Source organism: Pseudophryne corroboree, chromosome 1 (assembly GCF_028390025.1).
Source record: "Pseudophryne corroboree isolate aPseCor3 chromosome 1, aPseCor3.hap2, whole genome shotgun sequence".
In the NCBI taxonomy this organism is placed as follows: domain Eukaryota; kingdom Metazoa; phylum Chordata; class Amphibia; order Anura; family Myobatrachidae; genus Pseudophryne; species Pseudophryne corroboree.
Genome location: NC_086444.1, coordinates 433,901,996 through 433,928,313, shown reverse-complemented (window position 1 = coordinate 433,928,313; position 26,318 = coordinate 433,901,996). Strand labels below are relative to the sequence as shown.

General features: G+C 49.0%; 1 protein-coding gene across 2 annotated transcripts in view; it reads right to left on the bottom strand.

Annotated features, from left to right (window-relative positions):
• Window positions 1-2,022: 2,022 nt before the first annotated feature.
• The window catches only part of SDR39U1 (short chain dehydrogenase/reductase family 39U member 1), a 34,038-nt gene continuing 9,742 nt past the window's right edge, over window positions 2,023-26,318 (bottom strand). For both annotated transcript variants that reach the window (XM_063913488.1, XM_063913487.1), the window contains exons 3-6: window positions 16,921-17,003; window positions 14,529-14,650; window positions 14,270-14,425; window positions 2,023-3,061 (exon numbers count right to left, since the gene is read on the bottom strand). In XM_063913488.1, the coding sequence (XP_063769558.1) occupies window positions 2,634-3,061; window positions 14,270-14,425; window positions 14,529-14,650; window positions 16,921-17,003 (789 nt within the window). In that variant the 3' untranslated portion in view covers window positions 2,023-2,633. The remainder of the gene's footprint in view (window positions 3,062-14,269; window positions 14,426-14,528; window positions 14,651-16,920; window positions 17,004-26,318) is intronic.

Sequence of the window (26,318 nt, the reverse complement as noted above, 5' to 3'; positions counted from 1 at the left end):
TCTCGCCTCAACAAGAAGCTTCGGACATATTGTTCCAGGTCGAGGGACCCTCAAGCAATAGCAGTGGACGCACTGGTGACACCGTGGGTGTTTCAGTCGGTCTATGTGTTCCCTCCGCTTCCACTCATCCCAAAGGTATTAAGGATCATAAGAAGAACAAGGGTTCGGACGATACTCGTTCCAGATTAGCCATGGAGGGCCTGGTATCCGGATCTTCAGGAATTACTCACACGAGATCCCTGGCCTCTTCCTCTCAGAGAGGATCTGTTACAGCAAGGGCCGTGTGTGTTCCAGGACTTACCGCGGTTGCGTTTGACGGCATGGCGGTTGAACACCAAATCCTAACTAGGAAGGGTATTCCCGGGGAAGTCATCCCCACTCTACTCAAAGCTAGAAAGGAGGTAACGGCGAAGCATTATCACCGTATTTGGAGAAAATGTGTGTCTTGGTGTGAATCCAAGAAGGCTCCTACAGAAGAATTACAGCTGGGGCGTTTTCTCCACTTTTTGTAAGCAGGTGTGGATGCGTGCCTGAAGTTAGGCTCCATTAAAATGCAGGTGTCGGCCTTATCAATTTTCTTTCAAAGGGAATTAGCCTCACTTCCAGAAGTGCAGACTTTCGTGAAAGGCGTGCTACACATCCAACCTCCGTTTGTGCCCCCTGTGGCACCGTGGGGCCTTATTGTGGTGTTACAGTTCCTTACGTCATATTGGTTTGAACCTTTGGAAAAGGTAGAGTTGAAATTTCTCACTTGGAAGGTGGTCATGCTGTTGACCTTGGCGTCCGCAAGGCGGGTGTCCGAATTGGCGGCTTTGTCTCACAAAAGCCCCAATCTGATTTTCCATGAGGATAGAGCAGAGTTGAGAACTCGTCAACAATTTCTACCAAAGGTGGTTTCTTCGTTTCACATGAACCAACCTATTGTGGTGCCTGTGGCTACTGAAGCCTTGGCCGATTCCAAGTCTCTTGATGTGGTCAGAGCTTTGAAAATTTATGTAGCCAGAACGGCTCGGGTTAGGAAGACAGAGGCGCTGTTTGTCCTGTATGCGGCCAACAAGGTTGGCGCTCCTGCTTCTAAGCAGACTATTGCACGCTGGATCTGTAATACGATTCAGCAGGCTCATTCTACGGCTGGTTTGCCGTTACCGAAATCGGTGAAAGCCCATTCCACTAGGAAGGTGGGCTCGTCTTGGGCGGCTGCCCGAGGTGTCTCGGCTTTACAGCTTTGCCGAGCAGCTACTTGGTCGGGGTCAAACACTTTTGCAAATTTCTACAAGTTTGATACCCTGGCTGATGAGGACCTCCTGTTTGCTCAATCGGTGCTGCAGAGTCATCCGCACTCTCCCGCCCGGTTTGGAGCTTTGGTATAAACCCCAGGGTCCTTTTGGAGTCCCCAGCATCCTCTAGGACGTATGAGAAAATAGGATTTTAATACCTGCCGGTAAATCCTTTTATCTTAGTCCGTAGAGGATGCTGGGCGCCCGTCCCAGTGCGGACTCTATCTGCAGTAATTGTATATAGTTATTGCTTATGTTACACAAAGGTTGTGTTTTGGTAAACGGTCAGCCTGTTGCTGATCTCGTTGGTTCACGCTGTTAACTGATTTTAGTGAAATGCCATGTTGTACGGTGTGTTGTGGTGTGAGCTGGTATGTATCTCACCCTTAGTTTAACAAAATCCTTTTCCTCGAAATGTCCGTCTCCTCTGGGCACAGTTCCTATAACTGAGGTCTGGAGGAGGGGCATAGAGGGAGGAGCCAGTTCACGCCCATTTAAAGTCTTAAAGTGCCCATGTCTCCTGCGGATCCCGCATATACTTTTGGAGTCCCCAGCATCCTCTACGGACTAAGAGAAAAGGATTTACCGGTAGGTATTAAAATCCTATTTTTTGACGATTTCCATGGATGGACAGTGACATTCGTAAAACCGGTTCTTAGCAAGCACCTGGGACCTAAGGAGAGGTACCTGCCAAGTTTCAAGATTGTAGGCCTTGTGGTTTAAGAGATTTTGTGATGAGTCAATCTCCTTTTTTGCCTTTTATATATAGATCAAAACATGGCAGGTGGTACATAATACAAGATCCACCCTATGAAGACAATATACGTGTCAGTTTACAAGTTCAATTTCATTTAAAGCAAAAGGTAACCAAGAGCCGCACAAGGCGCCCCCAGCTTAACACAATTTAAGGTCCTTGCCATGAAGTGCAGTTTACTATTCATTGTATATTGTAATTAATACATTGATGTTAAAACCATTCATAGGTCCTCCTGCAAGGTAGAAATAGGAACTCATACATAAGTTACACTGACACTCTGGGGTCTATTCATGAAGCAGTGAAAAGAGTGGAGAAGTGAGCCAGTGGAGAAGTTGCCCATGACAACCAGTGTTGAGGTAACATTTATAAAATGCATTCTATAAAATTATAGCAGCTGATTGGTTGCTGTGGCAAATTCTCCACTGGCTCACTTCTGCATGAATAGACCCCTCTGATACATAGCACCACAGTATAAGAGCATATCATGATCCGACTCAGCTACCCATTTCACTTTAATAATTATATTTTGTATCAGAAATATATGGAGAATGTGAGGTAGCTCATCACACAGTTAAGATCCCTCACTCAAAGTACATACTTCATTGATTTGAGTTCAAAAGCTGAGTGAGGGCAGAGTCCAGGTCAGGATACAGAAAGCTGAAGCCACTCTGTAAGGTCCTCTGTGGGGATACTTTCTGACCCTCTAGCAGCATTGAAGCTCTGTCATTTCCCAGCAGCAGCTTCACAGCAAAGGCGGGTGTGAACAGCAGGGCAGGACGACCCAATGATCTACTTAAAGCGCGAGTGAAGTCAGCATTGGTGTCTGTGATTGAAGAGGGAGAGACTGCATTCAGGATGCCCCCATCACCGTCTTCCTGCTCAACCGTTTGAACCAAGAGCCTGCACAGATCTTCTATGTGAATCCACGGGAATGGCTGGTTTCCAGAGCCCACTGTACCACCAAGACACAGGCGGAAGGGCCACAGCATGGCAGGCAGCGCACCCCCATTTCGACCCAACACGACACCTTGTGGGGAGAGGGAAAGAATAATTAGACGCTTCCCTTCCATTTATGGTATTCGTCACAAGCCATTGTGAATGCAGAATTTGACCGGTAGGAAATCCTAATCTGCTTTTAAACACACCCTCGATTATAAACATTCCTTACAATATTCTTTATGTCACAGTACCTGGGATGCTGCAATCTATGGAGAAGAAAGTACATAGGCCTAACTTAATCTGCACAACCACAGCAATAGTGCCAACTACAGGTTATAAAATGTACTGAACAGTGGCGGATACAGGGGGGGGGGGGGGGGGGGGGCACCAAGGCACGTGCCCCCCCTGTCGTTTAGAGATTTTTTTTTTTATACCGCGGACAGGTTCAGTTCGCTAGGCTCCGCTTTCAGCAGTTCTGCCTCCAGCATTCTTCTTGCTGGGCTAAGCTTGATCTGAGCACCTCTGCAGTGCAGTGCAGAGGAGCTCAGCAGCCACAACGCGGATGCGTGACAGCTCAGCCCAGCCGTCAGCACCCGGAGGAGGTGGACCCAGTGCTGTTGAGAGACAGCGCAGCTCCGCTGCAGGGACTTCCGGCCAGGTCAGCCACTATGACCACAACAACGCCGTTGCCGCGGTCCGGATGCCCAGCAGGCCACGAGGTGAGCACTGACCTGCTTTCATTAGTCTGGGATTGGGGAGTAGCGGTGCTGCTGTGTGCAGGGAGAAGGGCCAAGAGGTGGAGGTTAAGAGACTGCTGCTGCTGCTGAGGTGAGGAGTGGACGGAGGTCGGCTGCTGCTGAGGGCTGGGGAGGGGGTGCTGTGAGGAGCAGAGTCGCAGTGCTGTATGGGCTAGGTGTGGAGCAAGTGTGGTTGAACTTCGAGAGAGCAGAAAGGTCAGGACAGAGGTGGAAGTAAGGAGACTGCTGCTGCCACCTCTGTCATCCACTCCACACTCAGTCACCCACTTACTCCCCGTCACCCTCTGTCTCTCTCTCTCTGTCACCCACTTACTCCCCGTCACCCTCAGTCTCTCTCTCTCTCTGTCACCCACTTACTCCCTGTCACCCTCAGTCTCTCTCTCTGTCAGCCACTTACTACCCGTCACCCTCAGTCTCTCTCTCTCTCTGTCACCCACTTACTACCCGTCACCCTCAGTCTCTCTCTCTCTCTCTGTCACCCACTTACTACCCGTCACCCTCAGTCTCTCTCTCTGTCACCCACTTACTCCCTGTCACCCTCAGTCTCTCTCTCTGTCACCCACTTACTCCCTGTCACCCTCAGTCTCTCTCCCTGTCACCCACTTACTCCCTGTCACCCTCAGTCTCTCTCTGTCACCCACTTACTCCCTGTCACCCACAGTCCGTCTGTCACCCACTTACTCCCTGTCACCCACAGTCCGTCTGTCACCCACTTACTCCCTGTCATACCGACAGTTTGGCGAGCGCAAATGAGCCCCTTGCGGGCTTGCTGCGCGCCACACTATTTTATTCTCCCTCCAGGGGGGTCGTGGACCCCCACGAGGTAGAATAAGTGTCGGTATTCCGGCGCCGGTATACTGAGCGCCGGGATCCCGACAGCCGGCATATTGAAGACCACCCACTCACAGTACCAGTTAGCAGTCCCATTATTATCACATATATGAATGAGTCGCCGCTCTGCCCGTATGGAGCCCTAATTGGAATTGCCGCTTGTTCCGATTGTGTGTTCGGTCACCACTTGGCCCTCACACAGAATGGGCTACCTTAATTAGGTCAGAGACTCCCCCCTGCAGTGAGCGGTGTCTTGATGTTGTGCACAGTTCTGAGAGCCGGGCGTTCCCGGCTGTCTCTACTACCGCTATCCTTACTGCTCAGGCCACTGGAATTGTCATCAGTCTCTCTCTGTCACCCACTATCTCCCTGTCACCATCAGTATCTCTCTCTGTCACCCACTATCTCCCTGTCACCATCAGTATCTCTCTCTGTCACCCACTATCTCCCTGTCACCATCAGTATCTCTCTCTGTCACCCACTATCTCCCAGTAACCCTCAGTCTCTCTCGCTTTCTCTCTTTGTCACCCACTATCTCCCTGTCATCCACTCCCTCCACGTCACCCACTACCTCCCCAGTAACCCACTATCTCCCTGTCACGCTCTGCCTCTCTGTCACCCTTGCTTCTCTATCATCCACTGCCTCCATGTTACCCACTATCTCCCTGTCACCCTCTTCCTTTCACTATCACCTCTGCCACCCACATCACCCGCTGCCTCCCCAGTCATCCACCATCTGCCTGTCACCCCTGCCTCTCCCTGTCACTCACTATCTCCCTGTCACTCTCTGCCTTTCTCTGTCACCCTATACCATCACTCACTGTCACCCACAGCCTCCCATGTCACCCTCTGCCTCCCTTTCACTATCTTCCTCTCTGCCACCCACGTCACCTGCTTCTTCCCCAGTCACCTACTATCTGCCTGTCATCCACTGTCTCCCTGTTACCCACTGCTTCCATGTCACCTCTGCCCCTCTCTGTCACCCACTACCTACCCAGTCACCCACAATCTCCCTGTCACTCACTGCCTCTCCCTGTCACTCCCTACCCTCACCCACTGTCTCTCACTGTCACCCTCTGCCTCTCTCTGTCTCCTACTCCCTTTTCCCATCCCCCTTTCCTGCCACTCACTGCCTCTCCCCCTCACCTACTGCTTCTCCATTTTCCACTATCTTTCCCTATCACCCACTGCCTCTCACCATCATCCTCTACATCACCCACTGATTCCCCCTGGCATCACCCACTTCCTCCCCTTGTCACCCATTCCCGGCTTTACCCACTGACTCTTACTATCACCCACTGCCTTTCCATCTCCCACTATCTATCCCCATCATCCACTGCCTCTCCCCTGCGTCACTATCTCCCAATCACTCTCTCTGTCCTATCATCCTCTGCCTCTTTAAGGCATCACACTCTTCCCCATTATATGGATACTGCATTCCCTTTGAGGCCACACCCTATGTTGAGAGGTTATACCCTTGTTGCAAGGCCAGGGCCACTTTCCCAGGGGCGTTCTTACTTTCTGTGCGGAAAAAATAATACCCACACTTTTTTGCCTGTCATGGTGCCCCCCCTGTCATTTTGTCCTGGATCCGCCCCTGGTACTGAACACCACCTATGACCATTTCTGCTGTTGATCGCTCTCCTTTTAATCAAGCATCTGTCAGCAATGAGTTCATATTAGTGGTGCTTGATAAGCTTGAGTAGAATAGGCTCCATAAACTAACATACTCAAGTACATCCCCTCTATACAGTCCACACATATTTTGTCTTTATTTACTGCACATCCTGACCTCTGGCTAACATTGCTGTGTGACTATGGGGGTGATTCAGAGCTGATCGTAGTTGTGCTAAAAACAGCACATTTACGTTCACTCTGACATGCGGGGGATGCCCAGCACAGGGATAGTCCACCCCACATGTCAAGCATGAAAGCAGAGGTGCGAAAGCATTGCACGGTGGCGATCCTTTCACACCTGGCGAGTAGTTCCCTGCCTAAGCAGCTTAGCTGCGGAGGCAGGCGGCCAGCCGCCATATTTTGGGTCACAGCAGCTGCGTGTGATGTCACGCAGCTGCTGCGTGTGATGTCACGCAGCTGCTGCGTGTGATGTCAAGCAGCTGCTGCGACCCGCCCCAGCAACGGTCCGGACACACCTGCGTTGCATATATCGCAAACGCCGCTAGAACGCCCCCTCCTGCCTCGCGATCACCTCTGCCTGTCACTCAGGTAGAGGCGATTGCACCAGTGAGATGCGAGTGCAGCCACTACGCGTGCGCACAACACAATGGGCTTCAGGGTGCGATCACTGCCGTTGCAGCGATCAGCTCTGAATTAGCTCTCTGCACTCTGGCTGGACCATTTTGCACTGGATAGCACCTGTCCTTGTGTATCAATGGCTATTTTCCTATAGATTGTAAGCTTGCGAGCAGGGCCCTCCTACCTCTGTGTCTGTCTGCTATTACTTGGTTTCTTCTATCACGGTTTCCAATTGTGAAGCGCAACGGAATATACTGTGCTATGTAACAAGCTGTTCCTAAAATATATCTGCAATGACAGCACCTGTGCACCAACTAGGATATCTGAAAAACATGATTTGTTAGGGGTCCTGGAAGTCTGAGTTCGGCCACCCCAGAGAGTCACAGCACCATGCATTATGTATTTCAGAAGCTTATTATTGTTTGGAGACTTATTCAATGCTAAACATCACACTTAGCCCTCAGCAAGTCTATTGAAGGACTGTGCACGAAGCCTGTCTGAGCCTACAATGTACAGCAAAGTTTCCCAACCTCGGTCCTCATGGCACACTAACAGTCCAGATATCCAAACTTGAGCACAGATGGTTAAATGAAAATAACTGAGGTACTGGACTGTTGAGGTTGGGAAGCACTAACGTATAGAGTAACAATGAGGTACTGGACTGTTGAGGTTGGGAAGCACTAACGTAGAGTAACAATGAGGTACTGGACTGTTGAGGTTGGGAAGCACTAACGTATAGAGTAACAATGAGGTACTGGACTGTTGAGGTTGGGAAGCACTAACGTAGAGTAACAATGAGGTACTGGACTGTTGAGGTTGGGAAGCACTAACGTAGAGTAAGAAATAAGAATTTACTCACCGGTAATTCTATTTCTCGTAGTCCGTAGAGGATGCTGGGTACTCCGTAAGGACCATAGGAAATAGACGGGCTCCGCAGGAGACTGGGCACTCTTTAAAGAAAGATTAGGTACTACATCTGGTGTGCACTGGCTCCTCCCTCTATGCCCCTCCTCCAGACCTCAGTTAGGGAAACTGTGCCCGGAAGAGCTGACATTACTAGGAAAGGATTTGGAATCCAGGGTAAGACTCATACCAGCCACACCGTACAACTTGTGATAACTATACCCAGTTAACAGTATGAACAACAGCTGAGCCTCATTAAACAGATGGCTCAGAACAATAACCCTATAGTTAAGCAATAACTATATACAAGTATTGCAGAAGTCCGCACTTGGGACGGGCTCCCAGCATCCACTACGGACTACGAGAAATAGAATTACCGGTGAGTAAATTCTTATTTTCTCTGACGTCCTAGTGGATGCTGGGTACTCCGTAAGGACCATGGGGATTATACCAAAGCTCCCAAACGGGCGGGAGAGTGCGGATGACTCTGCAGCACCGAATGAGCAAACTCAAGGTCCTCCTCAGCCAGGGTATCAAACTTGTAGAATTTTGCAAACGTGTTTGATCCCGACCAGGTAGCAGCTCGGCAAAGTTGTAAAGCCGAGACCCCTCGGGCAGCCGCCCAAGAAGAGCCCACCTTCCTCGTGGAATGGGCTTTTACTGATTTAGGATGCGGCAGTCCAGCCGCAGAATGTGCAAGTTGAATCGTGCTACAGATCCAGCGAGCAATAGTCTGCTTAGAAGCAGGAGCACCCAGCTTGTTGGGTGCATGTAGGATAAACAGCGAGTCAGTTTTTCTGACTCTAACCGTCCTGGAAACATAGATTTTCAGGGCCCGGACTACGTCCAGCAACTTGGAAGCCTCCAAGTCCAGAGTAGCCGCAGGCACCACAATAGGTTGGTTCAAATGAAACGCTGATACCACCTTAGGGAGAAATTGGGGACGAGGCCATAAATTCTGCCCTGTCCATATGGAAGATCAAATAGGGGCTTTTACATGACAAAGCCGCCAATTCTGACACACGCCTAGCCGAAAAAACCTTGTTACCAGGCGCTAATAACAAGTACTATCAAAAAATCCTTTTGGATATTATGACAATCAGCTGCAAAAAGTTTGATGACCTGGGGTTAGCAGGTCAATCACATTGCATTGGACCACCCAAATGCAACTGACCACAAAACTCCAATTTTAAACTCTTGCGCTATAATAAGAATATATGATATAGCTGACAATAATAACAAACTCCTATTAAATTAAAAATATTTAATAATACACGAATAATCACAAATTATAAAACAAGACCGGTCTTAATATTTTAAACATCTAAGATAACAAATATAAATGCTTTCCATTAAAAGGAGGTGGACTTGAGCATATTCTGTGCACAGAAGTGTATGAACTAGCTCTATAGGCAAATGACTCAATATAACCAGCAGTTATACTTGATTTAGTTTGACTTTGACTTATATATATATATATATATATATATAAGTCAAAGTCAAACTAAATCAAGTATAACTGCTGGTTATATTGAGTCATTTGCCTATAGAGCTAGTTCATACACTTCTGTGCACAGAATATGCTCAAGTCCACCTCCTTTTAATGGAAAGCATTTATATTTGTTATCTTAGATGTTTAAACTATTAAGACCGGTCTTGTTTTATAATTTGTGATTATTCATGTATTATTAAATATTTTTAATTTAATAGGAGTTTGTTATTATTGTCAGCCATATCATATATTCTTATTATAGCGCAAGAGTTTAAAATTGGAGTTACACGCCTAGCCGAAGCCAAGGCCAAAAGCATGACCACTTTCCACGTGAGATATTTCAACTCCACGGTCTGAAGTGGCTCAAACCAATGTGATTTTAGGAAATCCAACACAACGTTGAGATCCCAAGGTGCCACTGGAGGCACAAAAGGGGGCTGAATATGCAGCACTCCCTTAACAAACGTCTGAACTTCAGGCAGTGAAGCCAGTTCTTTTTTAAAGAAAATAGACAGGGCCGAAATCTGGACTTTTATGGATCCCAATTTTAGGCCCATAGTCACTCCTGACTGTAGGAAGTGCAGAAATCGACCCAGCTAAAATTCCTCTGTTGGGGCCTTCATAGCCTCACACCAAGCAACATATTTTCGCCATATGCGGTGATAAAGTTTTGCTGTCACATCCTTCCTAGCTTTTATCAGTGTAGGAATGACTTCAACCGGAATGCCCTTTTCCATCAGGATCCGGCGTTCAACCACCATGCCATCAAACGCAGCCGCGGTAAGTCTTGGAACAGACAGGGCCCCTGCTGTAGCAGGTCCTGTCGGAGCGGCAGAGGCCAAGGGTCCTCTGAGATAATTTCTTGTAGTTCCGGGTACCAAGTTCTTCTTGGCCAATCCGGAACGATAAGTATAGTTCTTACTCCTCTCTTTCTTATCATCCTCAGTACCTTTGGTATGAGAGGAAGAGGAGGGAACACATAAACCGACTGGTACACCCACGGTGTCACTAGAGCGTCCACAGCTATCGCCTGAGGGTCCCTTGACCTGGCGCAATATCTTTTTATCTTTTTGTTGAGGCGGGACGCCATCATGTCCACCTGTGGCCTTTCCCAAAGATTTACAATCAGCTGGAAGACTTCTGGATGAAGTCCCCACTCTCCCGGGTGGAGGTCGTGCCTGCTGAGGAAGTCTGCTTCCCAGTTGTCCACTCCCGGAATGAACACTGCTGAAAATGCTATCACGTGATTCTCCGCCCATCGGAGAATCCTTGTGGCTTCTGCCATTGCCATCCTGCTTCTTGTGCCGCCCTGTCGGTTTACATGGGCGACCGCCGTGATGTTGTCTGACTGAATCAGCACCGGCTGGTTTTGAAGCAGGGGTTCTGCTTGACTCAGGGCATTGTAAATGGCCCTTAGTTCCAGAATATTTATGTGTAGGGAAGTCTCCTGACTCGACCATTGTCCTTGGAAGTTTCTTCCCTAAGTGACTGCCCCCCAACCTCGGAGGCTTGCATCCGTGGTCACCAGGACCCAGTCCTGTATGCCGAATCTGCGGCCCTCGAGAAGATGAGCACTCTGCAGCCACCACAGCAGAGACACCCTGGCCCTCGGGGACAGGGTGATCAGCCGATGCATCTGAAGATGCGATCCGGACCACTTGTCTAACAGATCCCACTGAAAGATCCTTGCATGGAACCTGCCGAAGGGAATTGCTTCGTAAGAAGCTACCATCTTTCCCAGGACTCGCGTGCAGTGATGCACCGACACCTGTTTTGGTTTCAGGAGGTCTCTGACCAGAGATGACAACTCCCTGGCCGCCTCCTCCGGGAGAAACACCTTCTTCTGTTCTGTGTCCAGAATCATACCCAAGAACAGCAGAGGCGTCGTAGGAACCAGCAGCGACTTTGGGATATTCAGAATCCAGCCGTGCTGTTGCAGCACTTCCTGAGATAGTGCTACTCCGACCAACAACTGCTCCATGGACCTCGCCTTTAGAAGGAGATCGTCCATGTACGGGATAATTATAACTCCCTTCTTTCGAAGGAGTATCATCATTTCGTCCATTACCTTGGTAAATACCCTCGGTGCCGTGGACAGACCAAACGGCAACGTCTGGAATTGGTAATGGCAGTCCTGTACCACAAATCGGAGGTACTCCTGGTGAGGAGGGTAAATGGGGACATGTAGGTAAGCATCCTTGATGTCCAGTGATACCATATAATCCCCCTCTTCCAGGCTTGCAATAACCGCCCTGAGCGATTCCATTTTGAACTTGAACTTCCTTATATAAGTGTTCAAGAATTTCAAATTTAGAATGGGTCTCACCGAACCGTCTGGTTTCGGTACCACAAACATTGTGGAATAGTAACCCCGTCCCTGTTGAAGGAGGGGAACTTTGATTATCACCTGCTGGAGGTACAGCTTGTGAATTGCCGCCAGTACTACCTCCCTGTCTTTGGGAGTAGCTGGCAAGGCTGATTTGAGGTAACGTGAGGGGGAGACGTCTCGAACTCCAGCTTGTATCCCTGAGATACCACTTGTAGAACCCAGAGATCCACCTGTGAGCGAACCCACTGGTCGCTGAAGTTCCGGAGACGGGCCCCCACCGCACCTGGCTCCACCTGTCGAGCCCCAGCGTCATGCGGTGGACTTAGTGGAAGCAGGGGAGGATTTTTGTTCCTGGGAACTGGCTGTCTGGTGCAGCTTTTTCCCTCTACCCCTGCCTCTGGGCAGAAAGGACGCGCCTCTAACCCGCTTGCCTTTCTGAGGCCGAAAGGACTGTACTTGATAATACGGTGCTTCCTTAGGCTGTGAGGGAACCCGAGGTAAAAAAGTCGACTTCCCAGCTGTTGCTGTGGATACGAGGTCCGAGAGACCGTCCCCAAACAATTCCTCACCCTTATAAGGCAAAACCTCCATGTGCCTTTTAGAATTAGCATCACCTGTCCACTGCCGAGTCCATAATACTCTCCTGGCAGAAATGGACATTGCATTAATTCTAGATGCCAGCCGGCAAATGTCCCTCTGTGCATCCCTCATATATAAGACTACGTCTTTAATATGCTCTATGGTTAGCAAAATAGTGTCCCTGTCAAGGGAATCAATGTTATCAGACAGGGAATCAGACCATGCTGCTGCAGCACTACACATCCATGCTGAAGCAATAGCAGGTCTCAGTATAGTACCCGAGTGTGTATACACAGACTTCAGGATAGCCTCCTGCTTTCTATCTGCAGGCTCCTTTAAGGCGGCCGTATCCTGAGACGGCAGTGCCACCTTTTTTGATAAGCGTGTGAGCGCCTTGTCCACCCTAGGGGATGTCTCCCAGCGTAACCTATCCGTTGGCGGGAAAGGGTACGCCATTAGTAACCGCTTAGAAATCACTAGTTTCTTATCTGTGGAACCCCACGCTTCTTCACACAATTCATTTAACTCATCAGATGGGGGAAAAGTCACTGGCTGCTTTTTCTCCCCAAACATAATACCCTTTTTTGTGGTAACCGGGTTAATGTCAGAAATGTGCAACACATTTTTCATTGCCGTAATCATGCATCGGATGGCCCTTGTGGATTGTACATTTGTCTCATCCTCGTCGACACTGGAGTCAGACTCCGTGTCGACATCTGTGTCTGCCATCTGAGGTAGCGGGCGTTTTTGAGCCCCTGATGGCCTCTGAGATGCCTGGGCAGGCGCGGGCTGAGATGCCGGCTGTCCCAAAGCTGCGTCATCGAACCTTTTATGCAAAGAGTTGACACTGTCGGTTAATACCTTCCACATATCCATCCACTCTGGTGTCGGCCCCGCAGGGGGCGACATCACACTTATCGGCACCTGCTCCGCCTCCACGTAAGCGTCCTCATCAAACATGTCGACACAGCCGTACCGACACACCGCACACACACACAGGGAATGCTCTGACTGAGGACAGGACCCCACAAAGTCCTTTGGGGAGACAGAGAGAGAGTATGCCAGCACACACCAGAGCGCTATATAACAGAGGGATTTACACTATACACAAAGTGAATTTTCCCCCAATAGCTGCTTATATCACAATTTGCGCCTAAATTTATGTGCCCCCCCTCTCTTTTTCACCCTTTCTGTAGTGTATACTGCAGGGGAGAGCCTGGGGAGCGTCCTTCCAGCGGAGCTGTGGAGAAAATGGCGCTGGCTGTGCTGAGGAAGATAGCCCCGCCCCTTCAGCGGCGGGCTTCTCCCGCTTTTCTAATAATAATTATGGCGGGGGATTAGGCACATATACAGTTTAGAACTGTATTATGTGCATTTTGCCACTTAAGGTATACTAATTGCAGCCCAGGGCGCCCCCCCCCCCCAGCGCCCTGCACCCACCAGTGACCGGAGCGTGTGGTGTGCTGTGGGAGCAATGGCGCACAGCTGCAGTGCTGTGCGATACCTTATTGAAGACCGGAATCTTCAGCCGCCGATTTTCTCCGGAATCTTCCGTCTTCTGGCTCTGCAAGGGGGACGGCGGCGCGGCTCCGGGAACGGACGATCGAGGTCGGGCCCTGTGTTCGATCCCTCTGGAGCTAATGGTGTCCAGTAGCCTTAGAAGCACAAGCTAGCTGCAAGCAGGTAGGTTTGCTTCTCTCCCCTAAGTCCCACATAGCAGTGAGTCTGTTGCTAGCAGATCTCACTGAAAATAAAAAACCTAACAAATACTTTCTTTATAGTGAACTCAGGAGAGCCCACTAAGTGCATCCAGCTCTGGCCGGGCACAGATTCTAACTGAGGTCTGGAGGAGGGGCATAGAGGGAGGAGCCAGTGCACACCAGATGTAGTACCTAATCTTTCTTTAAAGAGTGCCCAGTCTCCTGCGGAGCCCGTCTATTTCCCATGGTCCTTACGGAGTACCCAGCATCCACTAGGACGTCAGAGAAATGCTCAGTAGCTTTCAATGAGTACAAAGAAAATATCTCAAGTCATGTACTGATGTGAGTTATGGGAACCCATATAAATTAGGGGGATGATAGTTTCACATTGGATTAATTAGTACTTTAAGTTAAATGGCCTTTTATTATGAACTCCCAACATACACACCTGATCGCACTTTTACCAGCTGAGTGATGGGTTTGCCATCTTGAAGGGGCAGCTGTGCTGCCGCCTCCCAATCTCTCACAAGGCGGGACAGAAAATCAGCCTCTCCTCCAGGGCTATATTCAGAATACTGCTGCGTCTGACTAGGAGGATAATAACCTGCAGAATAAGCACAACAGTCACCACAGGTCCTACAATCAGCCCAAAGAGTACAAGGTCTGCTGTCAGTGTGATTAAAAAGTAAATGCCTTTTGCAACTTACCCACTCCAGTGACTACCACCCAAGAGCGGGGGGGATTCTGTGACTGGCCAATAGCCTGAGCGAGAGTGCGCGTAGTCTCAATCCTACTGGCAGTAACCTCAAGTTTAAACTGCTCTGTCCACCTGGCAGAGGGGAAAATCGTGTGTTCTGGATGTAAGTGCCAGACCATATTCTTCATTTATATTCTGAACTCTAGTTGGTGGTAAACATATTACCATACGGCATATATTTTCTTAGCAGTTAAGACAAAGGAACATTCCACATTTACATTCAGTACAGCCATATTAGGATAAATCAGGGAAGAATAGAAGACTCACAAGTGAGTTTCATATAAAAATTCATTGTAAAGTATAAAAACCCTGTGCAACACTAAATGCAACAAAGTAATGTTCATTTTATACCAGCCAGCTATACTGAAGGGCAAATTAATACAACTGGGAGCACATCAGTAGAATAATGACAAACATTTTGAGGAAAACCGAAAAACTACTCTGAAACAGTGGGCGACCTTCTCACGTAATACAAAGCAATGGGGTGCAATAGGTCATTAAAGGTTAATTTCTTGGGCTCCTACTTACGACTTTGTTCTGGAAAATATAGGTGAAGTGTGTGACAAACACTGAGCATTTTCATCAGGACATATCTAACATGGAGAAGCATTACCAAGGCAAGCGGAGCCCTAATTTTCTTGTTAACTACTGATGGACGCTTAACCACTTGCCTGGCATGGTCGCATCATTTCAGACACACAGAATGGGCAGCTGCAGGAAGAGAATCTTCCCACAGTTGCAGCTCTCAGAGGGACCTCCTGACCCTTCCCAGTGTCTGCCGTGCTGCTGATCACTGCTGTTCAGCACAGCACGACCCCCCACCCAGCGGCTGCAGACATTAGCAGCTGCTGGGGAAATATAAATTAACCGCGCCCCTTCTTCCCAGATGAGCAACTGCTGGGAAAATCAACTTTGCGATGGTCAGTATATTATACACACACACACAAATAGGAAATCTGTATCACGCGCTTTTTAGTAGGAACCGGCTGGATAAACAAAAATAGAAAATAACCAGAGGACGCTGAGGTGATAGATGTAATTTTTCAAACTAAAGTCTATGGGGGTCAATCACATTAGCCGCGATAATATCACGGGTGCAAATCATCACGGCATCCCAAATTCACACAAAAGTGCTCACTGCACCATAGGGCTTCGAGCACTTTGGTGCGAATTCAGCCCGTGAAGAGTGCGATATCTGGTGCCGTTGCCGGCATTTAAACGCTGCGGCAATGGCACATTGCACCCTTCACGGGTACTAGGATTGACCCCCATAAATATCGGAACAGGAGCAAATGTCCACATAAAGTTCAACCGTAATTTGGTTTTAAGGTTGTAGATTTCTTCATAGAAACTTGAGCCACCAACAGTATCCGAATCAGGTAGATTGAGTAACCTGAAATATACCCTCTCACCAAATAGAGAGACACTGCAAAAACACGCCACAAAAGTCCTCTTATTATTCGCGTATCTGAATTGATTTTATTTAAACCATCCTGATGTATGAGCAATTGTGACCTGACAGCTGCTTCACATCTGGCAATTAACCCCAGGCATTACTGGCAGTCACGCAAAGAAATTCAATAATTAAGTGCCAGGGCGCTAAATTCTCAGGCAAGAACTGAATTGCACCCTCAGACTTTACACACTGAGGAGTGTTAAAAATTGGCATGTACCATGAGCAGTACTGCCTCACAGCACTGAGGTCATGGGTTTAATTCCCACCATGACCCTAACTGTGTGGAGTTTGTATATTCTCCCCGTACTTGCGTGGGTTTCCTCCGGGTACTCTGGTTTCCTCCCACAATCCAAAAATATACTGGTAGGTTAATTGGATACCGACAAAATTAACCCTCTCATGAATGTGTCTGTGTGTACATGTGGTAAGGAATACAGACTGTAAGCTCCATTGGGGCAGAGACTGATGTGAATGGCCAAATATTCTCTGTACAGCGCTACTGAATATGTGTGCACTATATAAATAACTGGTAATATATAATAAATACATAAATGAACAGATTCTGAAGCTCTTGCTGTTTGGGACTCTCCGCACGATGTTGAGTGGAACATTTGGCAGCATGACCCTCGTAAGCAATATTGCATGACCGTGCGATGCTGGATACGACCCGCGGGAACGCGCATCATATCGTGCATATACACTACACAATATAGTATAGAATCTGTGGATCGTATGCGATATTGCATAGTGTATACGCACCCTAAAATCAACCAAAGCAGTTCTTGTCCCCTCTAAAATGTTATGAGCCGAAAATAAATAAAATGAATATGAATAACAGGTTTGTGGTGAATTCTGCTTAACGTATGAATCAGGTTAGTATATTCACCTCCTCAGCGGGTTCAGAACATTCTCTCCAGCAAGGTTAACAACGGAATCACATGGTGGCAGACCCTTTTTAGAGATATCTGTCTGTAACACCAAAACAAGTAGCACAATTAAAATAAGAATTTACTTACCGATAATTCTATTTCTCGTAGTCCGTAGTGGATGCTGGGAACTCCGTAAGGACCATGGGGAATAGCGGCTCCGCAGGAGACTGGGCACAAAAGTAAAAGCTTTAGGACTACCTGGTGTGCACTGGCTCCTCCCCCTATGACCCTCCTCCAAGCCTCAGTTAGGATACTGTGCCCGGACGAGCGTACACAATAAGGAAGGATATTGAATCCCGGGTAAGACTCATACCAGCCACACCAATCACACCGTACAACCTGTGATCTGAACCCAGTTAACAGCATGATAACAGAGGAGCCTCTGAAAAGATGGCTCACAACAATAATAACCCGATTTTTGTAACAATAACTATGTACAAGTATTGCAGACAATCCGCACTTGGGATGGGCGCCCAGCATCCACTACGGACTACGAGAAATAGAATTATCGGTAAGTAAATTCTTATTTTCTCTGACGTCCTAGTGGATGCTGGGAACTCCGTAAGGACCATGGGGATTATACCAAAGCTCCCAAACGGGCGGGAGAGTGCGGATGACTCTGCAGCACCGAATGAGAGAACTCCAGGTCCTCCTCAGCCAGGGTATCAAATTTGTAGAATTTAGCAAACGTGTTTGCCCCTGACCAAGTAGCTGCTCGGCAAAGTTGTAAAGCCGAGACCCCTCGGGCAGCCGCCCAAGATGAGCCCACCTTCCTTGTGGAATGGGCTTTTACAGATTTTGGCTGTGGCAGGCCTGCCACAGAATGTGCAAGCTGAATTGTACTACAAATCCAACGAGCAATCGTCTGCTTAGAAGCAGGAGCACCCAGCTTGTTGGGTGCATACAGGATAAACAGCGAGTCAGATTTTCTGACTCCAGCCGTCCTGGAAACATATATTTTCAGGGCCCTGACTACGTCCAGCAACTTGGAGTCCTCCAAGTCCCTAGTAGCCGCAGGCACCACAATAGGCTGGTTCAAGTGAAATGCTGAAACCACCTTAGGGAGATATTGAGGACGAGTCCTCAATTCTGCCCTGTCCGTATGAAAAATTAGGTAAGGGCTTTTATAGGATAAAGCCGCCAATTCTGAGACACGCCTGGCTGAAGCCAGGGCTAACAGCATTACCACCTTCCATGTGAGATATTTTAAGTCCACAGTGGAAAGTGGTTCAAACCAATGTGATTTTAGGAACCCCAAAACTACACTGAGATCCCAAGGTGCCACTGGAGGCACAAAAGGAGGTTGTATATGCAGTACCCCCTTGACAAACATCTGTACTTCAGGAACTGAAGCCAGTTCTTTTTGGAAGAAAATCGACAGGGCCGAAATTTGAACCTTAATGGACCCTAATTTTAGGCCCATAGACAGTCCCGTTTGCAGGAAATGCAGGAAACGACCCAGTTGAAATTCCTCTGTAGGGGCCTTCCTGGCCTCGCACCACGCAACATATTTACGCCAAATACGGTGATAATGTTGTATGGTTACATCCTTCCTGGCTTTGATCAGGGTAGGGATGACTTCATCCGGAATGCCTTTTTCCTTCAGGATCCGACGTTCAACCGCCATGCCGTCAAACGCAGCCGCGGTAAGTCTTGGAACAGACAGGGTCCCTGCTGGAGCAGGTCCTTTCTTAGAGGTAGAGGCCACGGGTCCTCTGTGAGCATCACTTGAAGTTCCGGGTACCAAGTCCTTCTTGGCCAATCCGGAGCCACGAGTATAGTCCTTACTCCTCTCCTTCTTATGATCCTCAGTACCTTGGGTATGAGAGGCAGAGGAGGGAACACATACACTGACTGGTACACCCATGGTGTTACCAGAGCGTCCACAGCTATTGCTTGAGGGTCCCTTGACCTGGCGCAATACCTGTCTAGTTTTTTGTTGAGGCGGGACGCCATCATGTGCACCTTTGGTTTTTCCCAACGGTTCACAATCATGTGGAAGACTTCTGGGTGAAGTCCCCACTCCCCCGGGTGGAGGTCGTGTCTGCTGAGGAAGTCTGCTTCCCAGTTGTCCACTCCCGGAATGAACACTGCTGACAGTGCTATCACATGATTTTCTGCCCAGCGAAGAATCCTTGCAACTTCTGTCATTGCCCTCCTGCTTCTTGTGCCGCCCTGTCTGTTTACATGGGCGACTGCCGTGATGTTGTCCGACTGGATCAGCACCGGCTGACCTTGAAGCAGAGGTCTTGCTAGGCTCAGAGCATTGTAGATGGCTCTTAGCTCCAGGATATTTATGTGAAGTGATGTCTCCAGGCTTGACCACAAGCCCTGGAAATTTCTTCCCTGTGTGACTGCTCCCCAGCCTCTCAGGCTGGCATCCGTTGTCACCAGGACCCAGTCCTGAATGCCGAATCTGCGGCCCTCTAGAAGATGAGCACTCTGCAACCACCACAGGAGAGACACTCTTGTCCTTGGAGACAAGATTATCCGCTGATGCATCTGAAGATGTGACCCGGACCATTTGTCTAGCAGATCCCACTGGAAGGTTCTTGCGTGGAATCTGCCGAATGGGATTGCTTCGTAAGAAGCCACCATTTTTCCCAGAACCCTTGTGCATTGATGCACTGAGACTTGGCCTGGTTTTAGGAGCTTTCTGACTAGTTCGGATAACTCTCTGGCTTTCTCCTCCGGGAGAAACACCTTTTTCTGGACTGTGTCCAGGATCATCCCTAGGAATAGAAGTCGTGTCGTCGGGATCAGCTGCGATTTTGGAATATTGAGAATCCAACCGTGCTGGCGCAGCACTATCTGAGATAGTGCTACCCCGACTTCCAACTGTTCCCTGGATCTTGCCCTTATCAGGAGATCGTCCAAGTAAGGGATAACTAAAACTCCCTTCCTTCGAAGGAGTATCATCATTTCGGCCATTACCTTGGTAAAGACCCGGGGTGCCGTGGACAATCCAAACGGCAGCGTCTGAAACGGATAGTGGCAGTTCCGTACCACAAACCTGAGGTACCCTTGGTGAGAAGGGTAAATTGGGACATGTAGGTAAGCATCTTTGATGTCCAGAGACACCATATAGTCCCCTTCTTCCAGGTTTGCAATCACTGCTCTGAGTGACTCCATCTTGAATTTGAACCTTTGTATGTAAGTGTTCAAGGATTTCAGGTTTAAAATTGGTCTCACCGAGCCGTCCGGCTTCGGTACCACAAATAGTGTGGAATAGTACCCCTTTCCCTGTTGTAGGAGGGGTACCTTGATTATCACCTGCTGGGAATACAGCTTGTGAATGGCTTCCAATACTGCCTCCCTGTCTGAGGGAGACGTCGGTAAAGCAGACTTTAGAAAACGGCGAGGGGGAGACGTCTCGAATTCCAATTTGTACCCCTGAGATACCACCTGAAGGATCCAGGGGTCCACTTGCGAGTGAGCCCACTGCGCACTGAACTTCTTGAGACGGGCCCCCACCGTGCCTGAGTCCGCTTGTAAAGCCCCAGCGTCATGCTGAGGACTTTGCGGAGGCGGGAGAGGGCTTTTGTTCCTGGGAACTGGCTGTTTGTTGCAGCCTTTTTCCTCTCCCTCTGCCACGGGGCAGAAATGAGGCGCCTTTTGCCCGCTTGCCCTTATGGGGCCGAAAGGACTGCGCCTGATAATATGACGTCTTCTTAGGTTGAGAAGCTACCTGGGGTAAAAATGTGGATTTACCAGCAGTTGCCGTGGCTACCAGGTCTGATAGACCTACCCCAAATAACTCCTCCCCCTTATAAGGCAATACTTCCATGTGCCTTTTAGAATCCGCATCACCTGACCACTGCCGCGTCCATAAACCTCTTCTTGCAGAAATGGACAGCGCGCTAACTCTTGATGCCAGTCGGCAAATATCCCTCTGTGCATCACGCATATATAGAAATGCATCCTTCAAATGCTCTATAGTCAATAATATACTGTCCCTATCAAGGGTATCAATATTTTCAGTCAGGGAATCCGACCACGCCAGGCCCGCACTGCACATCCAGGCTGAGGCTATTGCTGGTCTCAGTATAACACCCGTGTGAGAGTATATACATTTTAGGATATTCTCCAGCTTCCTATCGGCAGGTTCCTTTAGGGCGGCCGTATCAGGAGAGGGTAGTGCTACCTGTTTAGACAAGCGTGTGAGCGCTTTATCCACCCTAGGGGGTGTTTCCCAACGTGCCCTATCCTCTGGCGGGAAAGGGTACGATGCCAATAACCTTTTAGGAATTATCAGTTTTTTATCGGGGGAAACCCACGCCTCATCACACACTTCATTTAATTCCTCGGATACAGGAAAAACTACAGGCAGTTTTTTCTCACCAAACATAATACCCTTCTTAGTGGTACTTGTATTATCAGATATATGCAATACATTTTTCATTGCTTCAATCATGTAACGTGTGGCCCTAGTGGAAGTCACGTTTGTCTCCTCATCATCGACACTGGAGTCAGTATCCGTGTCTGTGTCTGCCATTTGAGGTAACGGGCGTTTTAAAGCCCCTGATGGCGTTTGAGACCCCTGGACAGGCACAAGCTGATTAGCCGGCTGTCTCATGTCGTCAACTGTCTGTCGCAAGGAGCTGACACTGTCACGCAATTCCTTCCACAAGCTCATCCACTCAGGTGTCGACTCCCTAGGGGGTGACAACTGTATAATAGGCAATTGCTCCGCCTCCATCTCATTTTCCTCTTCAAACATGTCGACACAATCGTACCGACACACCGCACACACACAGGGAATGCTCTGATAGAGGACAGGACCCCACTAGCCCTTTGGGGGGACAGAGGGAGAGTATGCCAGCACACACCAGAGCGCTATATATATACAGGAATACCACTATAAAAGTGTGCTTTTCCCTTTATAGCTGCTGTTAATATAAAACTGCGCCAAATTAGTGCCCCCCCTCTCTTTTTTACCCTTTTCTGTAGTGCAGGGGAGAGTCAGGGAGACGTCCTTCCAGCGGAGCTGTGATGGAAAATGGCGCCCATGTGCTGAGGAGATAGGCTCCGCCCCCTTCTCGGCGGCCTTTTCTCCCGCTTTTTTGTAAGTTCTGGCAGGGGTTAAAATACACCCATATAGCCCTGAGGGTTATATGTGGTGTATTTATGCCAGCCAAGGTGTTTTACATTGCTGCTCAGGGCGCCCCCCCCTAGCGCCCTGCACCCTCAGTGACCGGAGTGTGAAGTGTGCCTGAGTAACAATGGCGCACAGCTGCAGTGCTGTGCGCTACCTTGTTGAAGACTGATGTCTTCTGCCGCTGATTTTTCCGGACCTTTTCTTGCTTCTGGCTCTGTAAGGGGGCCGGCGGCGCGGCTCCGGGACCGAGCACCGAGGCTGGGCCTGTGTTCGGTCCCTCTGAAGCTAATGGTGTCCAGTAGCCTAAGAAGCCCAATCCACTCTGCACGCAGGTGAGTTCGCTTCTTCTCCCCTTAGTCCCTCGATGCAGTGAGCCTGTGGCCAGCAGGTCTCACTGAAAATAAAAAACCTAAAACTAAACTTTTCACTAAGAAGCTCAGGAGAGCCCCTAGTGTGCACCCTTCTCGGCCGGGCACAAAAATCTAACTGAGGCTTGGAGGAGGGTCATAGGGGGAGGAGCCAGTGCACACCAGGTAGTCCTAAAGCTTTTACTTTTGTGCCCAGTCTCCTGCGGAGCCGCTATTCCCCATGGTCCTTACGGAGTTCCCAGCATCCACTAGGACGTCAGAGAAAGTACAGTAACCAGTTAGCGCACAATATTGGTAAAAATAAGAATTTACTTACCGATAATTCTATTTCTCATAGTCCGTAGTGGATGCTGGGGACTCCGTCAGGACCATGGGGAATAGCGGCTCCGCAGGAGACAGGGCACAAAAAGTAAGCTTTTAGGATCACATGGTGTGTACTGGCTCCTCCCCCTATGACCCTCCTCCAAGCCTCAGTTAGGTACTGTGCCCGGACGAGCGTACACAATAAGGAAGGATCTTGAATCCCGGGTAAGACTCATACCAGCCACACCAATCACACCGTACAACTTGTGATTTGAACCCAGTTAACAGTATGATAACAACGAAGAAACCTCTGAAAAGATGGCTCACAACAATAATAACCCGATTTTTGTAACAATAACTATGTACAAGTATTGCAGACAATCCGCACTTGGGATGGGCGCCCAGCATCCACTACGGACTATGAGAAATAGAATTATCGGTAAGTAAATTCTTATTTTCTCTAACGTCCTAGAGGATGCTGGGGACTCCGTCAGGACCATGGGGATTATACCAAAGCTCCCAAACGGGCGGGAGAGTGCGGATGACTCTGCAGCACCGAATGAGAGAACTCCAGGTCCTCCTTAGCCAGAGTATCAAATTTGTAAAATTTTACAAACGTGTTCTCCCCTGACCACGTAGCTGCTCGGCAAAGTTGTAATGCCGAGACCCCTCGGGCAGCCGCCCAAGATGAGCCCACCTTCCTTGTGGAGTGGGCATTTACAGATTTAGGCTGTGGCAGGCCTGCCACAGAATGTGCAAGTTGGATTGTGCTACAGATCCATCGAGCAATCGTCTGCTTAGACGCAGGAGCACCCATCTTGTTGGGTGCATACAGGATAAACAGCGAGTCAGATTTTCTGACTCCAGCCGTCCTTGAAATATATATTTTCAATGCTCTGACAACGTCCAGCAACTTGGAGTCCTCCAAGTCGCTAGTAGCCGCAGGCACCACAATAGGCTGGTTCAAGTGAAAAGCCGAAACCACCTTAGGCAGAAACTGGAGGACGCGTCCGCAGTTCTGCCCTGTCCGAATGGAAAATCAGATATGGGCTTTTGTACGATAAAGCCGCCAACTCTGATACTCTCCTGGCTGAAGCCAGGGCCAGTAGCATGGTTACTTTCCATGTAAGATACTTCAAATCTACCGATTTGAGCGGCTCAAACCAATGAGGATTTGAGAAAATCCAAAACTACGTTGAGATCCCACGGTGCCACTGGAGGCACAATCGGGGGCTGTATATGTAGTACACCTTTGACAAAGGTTTGTACTTCAGGCACTGAAGCCAATTCTTTCTGGAAGAAAATCGATAAGGCCGAAATTTGAACCTTAATAGACCCCAATTTGAGGCCCATAGACAATCCTGCCTGCAGGAAATGTAGGAATCGACCCAATTGAAATTCCTCCGTTGGGGCCTTCTTGGCCTCACACCACGCAACATATTTTCTCCAAATGCGGTGATAATGTTGTGCGGTCACTTCCTTCCTGGCTTTAATCAAGGTAGGAATAACTTCCTCTGGAATGCCCTTTTCTTTTAGAATCCGGCGTTCAACCGCCATGCCGTCAAACGCAGTCGCGGTAAGTCTTGGAACATACAAGGTCCCTGCTGAAGCAGATCCCTTCTTAACGGTAGAGGCCACGGCTCTTCCGTGAGCATCTCTTGAAGTTCCGGGTACCAAGTCCTTCTCGGCCAATCCGGAGCCACGAGTATTGTTCTTACTCCCCGTAGCCGTATAATTCTCAGTACCTTTGGTATGAGAGGCAGAGGAGGAAACACATACACGGACTGGTACACCCACGGTGTTACCAGAGCGTCCACAGCTATTGCCTGAGGGTCTCTTGACCTGGCGCAATATCTGTCCAGTTTCTTGTTGAGGCGGGACGCCATCATGTCCACCTTTGGTTTTTCCCAACGGTTCACAATCATGTGGAAGACTTCTGGATGAAGTCCCCACTCTCCCGGGTGGAGGTCGTGTCTGCTGAGGAAGTCTGCTTCCCAGTTGTCCACTCCCGGAATGAACACTGCTGACAGTGCTATGATATGATTTTCCGCCCAGCGAAGAATCCTTGCAGCTTCTGTCATTGCTCTTCTGCTTCTCGTGCCGCCCTGTCTGTTTACGTGGGCGACTGCCGTGATGTTGTCCGACTGGATCAACACCGGCTGACCCTGAAGCAGCGGTTTTGCCAGGCTTAGAGCATTGTAAATCGCTCTTAGCTCCAGTATATTTATGTGAAGAGACGTCTCCAGGTTTGACCACACGCCCTGGAAGTTTCTTCCCTGTGTGACTGCTCCCCAGCCTCGTAGGCTGGCATCCGTAGTCACCAGGACCCAGTCCTGTATGCCGAATCTGCGGCCCTCTAACAGATGGGCACTCTGCAACCACCACAGAAGAGACACCCTTGTTCTTGGTGACAGTGTTATCCGCTGATGCATGTGCAGATGCGATCCGGACCATTTGTCCAGCAGATCCCACTGAAATATTCGTGCGTGGAATCTGCCGAATGGAATTGCTTCGTAAGAAGCCACCATCTTTCCCAGGACTCTTGTGCATTGATGTACTGACACATTTCCTGGTTTTAGGAGGTTCCTGACAAGTTCGGATAACTCCCTTGCTTTCTCCTCCGGGAGAAACACCTTTTTCTGAACAGTGTCCAGAATCATTCCCAGGAACAGCAGACGTGTCGTCGGGGTCAATTGAGATTTTGGAAGATTCAGAATCCACCCGTGTTGTTGAAGCACTACTTGGGTTAGTGCTACTCCGACTTCCAGCTGTTCTCTGGACCTTGCCCTTATCAGGAGATCGTCCAAGTAAGGGATAATTAATACGCCTTTTCTTCGTAGAAGAACCATCATTTCGGCCATTACCTTGGTAAAGACCCGAGGTGCCGTGGACAAACCAAACGGCAGCGTTTGAAACTGATAATGACAGTTTTGTATCACGAACCTGAGATACCCTTGGTGTGAAGGGTAAATTGGGACATGCAGATAAGCATCTTTTATGTCCAGGGACACCATGAAGTCCCCTTCTTCCAGATTCGCTATCACTGCTTTGAGTGACTCCATCTTGAACTTGAATTTCTGTATGTACAGGTTCAAGGATTTCAGATTTAGAATAGTTCTTACCGAACCGTCCGGCTTCGGTACCACAAATAGTGTGGAATAATACCCCTTTCCCTGTTGTAGGAGGGGTACCTTGACTATCACCTGCTGAGAATACAGCTTGTGAATGGCTTCCAATACCGTCGCCCTTTCTGAGGGAGACGTTGGTAAAGCAGACTTTAGGAACCGGCGAGGGGGAGACTTTTCGAATTCCAACTTGTAACCATGAGATACTACCAGCAGGATCCAAGGGTCCACCTGTGAGCGCGCCCACTGTGTGCTGAAAATCTTTAGTCGACCCCCCACCGCCCCTGAGTCCGCTTGCACAGCCCCAGCGTCATGCTGAGGGCTTTGTAGAAGCCGGGGAGGGCTTCTGTTCGTGGGAAGTAGTTGCTTGCTGCACCCTCTTACCCCTTCCTTTGCCTCTGGGCAAATATGACTGTCCTTTTGCCCGCTTGTTCTTATAGGAACGAAAGGACTGCGGCTGA